Genomic DNA, 7,500 nt, shown 5'->3' with positions numbered 1-7,500 from the left:
AGCACCAAGTTCTTTCCCCCACCCAGAGGCCTGCTCCTCAGCTCTGGTGCAGCTGCCTGCTATGCATGATTAACCTCTGTTCAGCCATACACAGAAATCTTTTGTCCTAACATACACAAAGCAAATTATTTTGGAAAGCTGGAAAGAACAATTAAATATAAAACTTCAGCTGTATTAAATCTGCAGGACACTTCCCCTCCTTGAAAAAAAAAATGAATTCCCTCTTTTTAGCTGTATTTCAGGATTTAGTTTGGGGAAAAATACAGCTCTGCTTTTATTTAGGCATAACCAGACGTAGTTATATATATATTTTTTCCCCTGGACAACAGTATAGATTATCTTTTTTCTTATTTATCACTAACACCTCCCACTCCTTGCATTGTTTCCTCTAACTTGCTTTTTGGTCAAAATATTTTTCTTTCAAGCACAATTGTATTAAAAGTAAATAAAATGCCATGTCTACCCAATGCTAAAACTGAGGATTTTGAATGAAGGGAGTGTGGACATCTTATCCCTGCTCCTGCAGCAGTGCAAGCACAGAACCTTAGATGGAGCACATTTCATTCCCAAGTTGTTGGCCATGGCTGTGACCAGTCCCTGTAGAGTGACAGTGTTGATATGGGGAGACTGTCCCCTTCCCAGGGCTGTCTCATGAGGCAGCTGCACAAGGCTGCGGCTCACCAATGAGTGCCTTATGGGACATTAGCAGATCTGAGAGATTTGGGGAATTGCAGCAATTTGTCTGTGGGTGTGTGAAGTCCCAGCAGAGTGTGGGCAGGGCTGGAGACTTGCAGGATGCCTGCTTCAGGGTCATCGACTCATCCTCTGAGGGTCTGCCATCCAACGTAGGCCAAGTCCGAGGAAGAATCCTTGTTTTCCAGTGTTTTTTAGGCTGACCTGTGTGAGTAGTCCCATTTCTGTAGGAAGAATGGCTTGAGGGCACCTTCCACAGCTGTGGCGTTTCCAAGAGTCAGCCAGAAGCAGGCTTGACATCTGGAGGACTTTTTTCCTGTTGGCAGCAGGGAAATCTTTCCCTTGCCTTATATACTGTATGGCAAAACAGGGGAGTCAGTCCAAAGCCAGCATCATTCACAGTCACTGCCAGTTACTTTCATAGATCCAAACCGAAATTCATTCTCACATGCTGAGAAGTGAGCTGCGATGCTCTCAAAGCAGTCCTGAGGTCAGCATGAGTGACAGCCGAATGGCACCCGAGGGCAACAATCAGGCCAGAGCAATTAAGTCACTCCTACCACAGAGTGAGGTAGGTGCTGATTGTGGTGATGTTAAAGTAGTTCTCCCATCTTAGGACAGGAACCTAAGGGGTATGAAATGCATGTGGCTGCAAGCGGTCTTCTCTGCCCAGCACATCCCTGCCTCCCTCTTGCTATTTCTCCCCCTTCCTCCTGCTGTCCTCACTGGCAGTCCATAGCAGAGCTCCTGCTGGAAGCAGGGTGAGAGTGCCGTGCATGGGGCTCAGCCAGGGCAGCGAGCATTGGGGCCGCTCCACTTCCATCCTTGCCCTGCTCCTTTCCCGGCCCTTGGGGAAGCGTTCTGTCTGGCTGGGGTTTGCATGCAGAGCTGCTAGGAAAAGCAGATTTACTAAAGAGCATTTGTACACGATGTGTGCTCTGGCGCACAGTTCAGCTCAGGGACATTGTTGTTGTTCTCCAGCAGCGGCTCGTTTGCCCAGGTAGCCTGCAGTTTCCAGGGAAAGGCGCGGTACGGAGGTTGGTTTGTTTGTGGTAGGTTCTGTTGCGGTGCTTTTATTTTACATGGTTGAGTGTGCACACACAAGGAGTAGATTTCTTCGGAGAAGCAGATCTTTCTTCCCTGCAGAAAGCAACATCTGTTTTCCTGGACAATACAGGCAGGATGAGAACATAAGACGGGCGGATAGAGCCAAGTTCAGGTTTTAGTGGTAGGCTAATGCGCCGCACCAGCCCGCTTTCTGTTTGTTTCTTTTAACCAATGCCTGTAAAACGCATCTGATCATTCTTTGCTGAATTGCAGAAGGAAATGGTTAATGTTTGCGTATGTTGCTGAACAAGATAAGATGCACCTGCAGCATGAATTCCCATCTTGGTTCTGAATGCAGTCTATATCTTTGCAAACTAATCTGTTTAATCAAATATTAAGTTTTATTCAAATTCCGAAAGAAACAGACAGCCAATTGTTTTTCTGCATGCTCTTCCTTTGTCATGCATCCTCTTTGCATCTCAAGAAAAATAGCCTTGTTCAGTCCCCAAACATTTGCATAGACCAAAACTGCAGCACAACAGCAGCCTGTGTGCTGCTGAGACATTGGGAAAGGTGAAGGAGTTGGGTGCTCTCTCCCTGGCGGAAGGGTCTGAGACATGAGTGAAACTTTCTGCAATTTATTTATTTTTAAGCAGAATTCCCATCCAACTGGAATGAGTTTCGCAGTCCCAATATGTGAAAGCTATAATTAACGAATTACAACATTTCAAAATGAGGAGTTATTACATCTGACTAGAATTAAACTAATTAAACTTAAAAAAAAAAAAAAAAAAAAAAAAAAAGGGAGAAGTGATTGTACAGCAAGCTGGTTAGCTTGGTGCTGCTGGTAAAACCTGGGCAATAGGAGAGCACTTTCAGCTGGCCCATCCTTTGGAAGGTCTCAAAGATGCTCTGAGATACAGCAATTTGGAGCTTTGCTGATTAAAAGCAGCTGAGGTGTAACTGAAAGTGCAGCTTAGCCTTGCCAGCACAGGTTGCCTACCTGATACAGCCCCTTCTTGACTCTTTCCCTTCAGCTCAGCACTAGAACAGCCTGCTGGAGTTATTCATTTTTCTGGGAGCTGTGAATGAGGGGAATAGAAGTGAAAGAAATCCCCACTGAAAAATATTTTTTGCAAAAGAGGAGAGAGCTCTCCGGGAGAATTAGTGTGCAAATGAGTCAAACGCTATCTCTCAGCTTCCCTGGATAACACATGCAGGAGTGCATCTAGGTTTCATTCTCAGTTTTTCTCTTCCTATTTCTTAATGTTTTGCCTTTTTGCTGCTGCTGGGTGAGGTGAGGTGGCGTCACACTGGGTAAGCACAGCGCTGAGCTCTCAGGTTGTTTGAACACTGCTTTAGGTTCAGCTGCAGTACACTGTTCCTCTGATCTTTTATGTTCCTGAGCAGATGTCTTTCATTAATTTATGGATTTATCAACTTTTCTTTCTCTCCTCCTTTTTTTTCCTTCCTCTTTTTTTTTTTTTTTTTTTTTTTTTTACACCTGGCAGCTGGCTCAAGTTTCAGCAGTTATTGTCTATTTTGCATTACCCATAGAATTGAATGTCATCTGTCTTCACAAAGCTATAGCTGGGAGAATTGAGGCAAGCCACACGAGCTGCTGGGACGGAGCTTGTTTGCGTTCCATTCGGCACCCCTCCTCCCTTTACCTCCTTAATATTTATTTGTGCTCGTTTTCTTTCCTGGCCTTGAATGGGGCTTAGCTCGTGTTCAGTACAGCTGTATGTTTACTGAATCTATTTCATCATGAGTCATTGTGCGTGTGTAAGTATCCTGGAAACAGCTAGTGCTTTCTTGGAAGAACAGTTGCTTTTCAGCCCAAGCACTTAAAAAGGAAATTAAGCAATTGGTCAGTTCAGTTCTTTTTTTCTGAAATAGCAATGGCTTATCTAATTCTTTGCTCTTAAGTCTGTCATTAACTATTTTTTGCTAGATTATTACAGATCAGATCTTTTATCACAGTGCAGCGTTAACCTTAGGATCAAGATACACAGATTGGTCGCATATTCGATACAGCTTTAAGGCTGCCAAGTGCTTAGGAACAAGTATAATTTTAATAGAAAATGGATTTCTGGGAATTTGAGTCTTAGAACATCTTTTAATACGTGTTTCATTCAATATCAATATCCGCTGGCATTAGGGCAGAAAATATTTAAAAATCCTAAATGCAGAAGGAATCAAAATGCTTAGACAACTGCCTAATATGCTTAAATCCAGCAAATAGGAGAGCTTTTTTGCCCTGAAAGTTTAAGTCCATCCTTTAGCTCGCACTGAAAGAAAATGTGTGCCGTACCCGATATTAGCATGTCGATGGCGACCGAAGAATCACAAATTAAGGAGGCTTAGGGTTTTTATTTCTTTTACTTTTTGAAGTTCCCCCTCAGACTCCCTCTCCCCTGAAACGATCGCATAACAAAGTGGATTTCTGGTGCAGAAGTTTTGATTTGTCTAAAACTCTTATCTCTAAGCAATAGGTGACAGCTTGCTACTATTATTTCACTTACGTATTTTGACAGATGGCACTGCAGAGTGTAATGCTCTTTTAGACTTCTCTATCAGTCTAATGGAGGTAACTGGAGGTTCTTTCAACTCTTCTCTTGGCACAAGAAGTATGTCAGTCATAAATTATCTTCTTTGTAATCAGCGAGCATCTAAAACAAAATGCAAGTTCGGCTCAGCCATTCTCCTTCTACTTCCAGATAATAAGAGGTTTTTAAACTAATGTTATTGATGACTTTTTTTTTTTTTTAATGCCACATTTTTTTCAGTCTGAAAATGAATCTTATTTTATATCTGGAATAAAGGAGAAGGGCTCCGCTGATTTCAGAAATTAGAGAAAAGGGTTTTTTTTTATTGAAAGAGGCTGGTAATAGGCAGTAGCCTGCCATAATGCTGTGTCCAAGTTCCCGACGCAGGAGGTGCTTGGTGCCAGCATGCTCCCAGCCCCAAAGCAAGGGCAGAGAGGCTGTAGTGTGCATGCGGATGTGGCCGATCTTCCCCCTCCGTCAGGTGTGAAATGAGTGACGTTTTCAGCAGTTGTATCTGGAGAAACAGATCTCAGAGAAGCTTCTGGGAAGAACCCTTAATTGACCTTGTGGGGGCCACACTCATTTTCTCCACGTGCATCTTCATTTCTGATAAATTATAAAGCCATTAATTTGCTGAGGAAATGGCAGGGCCAGCCTGCGGCACAGATGTGACCAGAGCCGTCCTCGCACACAGCGCACAAAAGAGAGCCAAGGAGCTGGGAGAAAATCAGCAAGCCGAGATGGTTATGGTTAGCTTCGCATTCCCTTGGGAACTGTTTTCGTTGCTTCTGTTTACAGATCTAAAAGGTAATGATGTTTCCAGGATAAATAGGCTGCGTTATAGGGTAAGTGGCCATTTATTGATCCGCTAGCCCGCGTCCATTGATCGTGGAGCCCCAAATGCGGCTTCATCCAAGGAGGAGTTAACCGGCTCAACCAGAAGGCAACAACATAGGTCGGAGGGGCTTCTGCCTCTCAGAAAATTTGGCTTTGATTATCGAGGCAGCGCTGTAACGGGATTAGAGGGAGCAGCTCAGGATGCTGGGATGGGAGCGAAGCAGGTGAAATGTGCTGCCTGCGGGAGGCATTGCTCCAAGGGCTGGAGCACCCTGTGCGTAGCACATGCACTCAGTTCACTCGGTGCACACAGTGCTGTGCTGAGGGGAAACGAAACTTGGGCTGGACTTGCAGAGGAGAGGGAGAAAAAACTCCTGATAAGTTCTGTGCAGCACATGTTTCCTTAGCAACAAGTGAACATACATATGGTACACAAGCTGTAAACTTGCAGAATTCCTGAAACTGATAGGAAATAGAAGGTTTGGGTTGTGTGTCTCCTCATCCCTCATTTTGCCATTTACAGAAAATCACAGCATGGCCATTTCAGTCTCCCACAGGCTGGGGGTGCAGTGTGTGCATGGGGCACGCTCAGAAAGCAGCCTTTTCAAGCCAAGCATTTTCCTTTACCAGTCCAATCCTACATGCAGGAAGGCTTGTCGCCAAACCACTTGAAAAAGGCCAAGCTCATGTTCTTTTACACCCGGTACCCAAGTTCCAATATGCTGAAAACCTACTTCTCAGATGTAAAGGTAAGAAAATTTCTTCCCCTCCGCATTCTTACTGCATGCTGTGTTGGGTCATAAAGAAGTTTGGTTTTTCTCATAGGTCAGTGCTGCTTCTGCGTGCACAAAGCCATAGCTGACTTCTTCCTTCCCCTGAGGTTATGCCCTGCCTGTACCTGGTTGTGGAAAGGGGAGATTGGAGGATTGGAAATTAAAAATAATAATAATTAAAAAAGAGTCATTAGCACTTGAGAGCAAAGTAAGAATTATTGTTACGGTAAACTAAACAATTTCTTTTATGCTTATCCTATCTAAAAAGAGATTTGTGGTGGTAAAAATGTGCTTCCAAGAACATTTTGGAGCAGTTCTCAAGTGTTCCCTTATTGTTTCATTTCGGTTGGTTTCCTCATATTTGTGCTTACATAAGCACAGTGCAGAATCCCTTTCTTTCCATCAAAAAGAAACAGTACATTGAAATTCTCCATGCAGAAGCTGCTTAAAAACAAAAGTGATGATTGTCTCTTATTTACAACTTAATTTGTTGTTGATGCAGAGTACACTGAGCATAAGGAGGATGAATAAAGTGACAGATTCAGGCCACATTATTCAAATGAGGATATGAAAGCTGTCGACATACAGCTGCATCCTCCCTCATTCTACAGAATATTAGGACCTCCTGATTTTTTTTCTAAAAGTAATTGTTCCTTCACATCAACTTGATTTTGTGTTAATCATCTAAGTTTTTTTTTTTTTTAAACATAGATTGGGTTTTAATGATTATAATGGTATACATGGTATCATTATCTAAGTAACTTTATAAACATCACATTAGCTTAAATTAGTTTGTTAGCTTGCCCCCCCCTAGCAAATTACCAAAATCCTTCTTTTAATCACTTTTGGGTTCTGGGTTGTTTTTTTTTTGTTTTGTTTTGGTTTTGGTTTTGTTTTTTGTTTTTGTTTTTGTTTTTTTGTTTTTGTTTTGTTTTGTTTTCCCCAGTCTTAGAGATGGATTATCCCACAGGTTTGTGAACTTGGCCCAGTTTCTGCTGACCAGTTTCCTCTGGTGAAATTTGCTGGCAGTTTTTCCTTTATTCCCCCTGCACTGTGGCATGCACTCACTCACTGCAGAGTGCTGCTCCTGTGGCATTTGATGGCATTTGATGCCACGCACCCAGTGTTCATAAGGGGAGAGCAGTACAGGCTCTGCTTAGACTAAATGCCAGTCTGGAATCATCAAATCATTTGAGTTGGAAGGGACCCTAAGAGGCCATCTAGTCCAACTCCCCTGGAACAAATAGGGACGCCTACAGCTTGATCAGGTAGCTCAGAGCCCCGGCCAGCCTGACCTTGAGTGTCTCCAGGGATGGGGCATCCACCATTGAACACACACATAAAAAGCCAAAGCTGTGTAATGGTGCGGTGGGCTGAGAAGAGGGCTGGCTCTCAGAGTAAATCCACCTGGGGTGGGCAAATGAGAGGGAGCGTTCCTAGTGCTGATCCCACATTGGTCCCGCACTGCACAAACCTTAGCACAGCCAACTCATGGAGGTGTGGGGCTTTTTTTTTCCTGTTACTGATGCTCTTTTCTATCTTTTCAAGAAGGTAGATGCCTGTGTGTGTGCACACATACTGTCTTCTGACAAAATAGTCAT

The 7,500-nt window shown here is 43.5% G+C and overlaps 1 protein-coding gene across 3 annotated transcripts in view; it reads left to right on the top strand.

Moving 5' to 3' along the window:
* The window catches only part of PROX1 (prospero homeobox 1), a 44,390-nt gene that overhangs the window by 8,941 nt on the left and 27,949 nt on the right, over nt 1-7,500 (top strand). For all 3 annotated transcript variants that reach the window (XM_090135054.1, XM_090135053.1, XM_090135055.1), the window contains exon 3: nt 5,770-5,875. In XM_090135054.1, the coding sequence (XP_089991180.1) occupies nt 5,770-5,875 (106 nt within the window). The remainder of the gene's footprint in view (nt 1-5,769; nt 5,876-7,500) is intronic.

This window comes from Phasianus colchicus, chromosome 2 (genome assembly GCF_987193195.1).
Source record: "Phasianus colchicus chromosome 2, bPhaCol1.hap1.1, whole genome shotgun sequence".
In the NCBI taxonomy this organism is placed as follows: domain Eukaryota; kingdom Metazoa; phylum Chordata; class Aves; order Galliformes; family Phasianidae; genus Phasianus; species Phasianus colchicus.
This window is presented reverse-complemented; position numbering and strand designations above follow the sequence as displayed.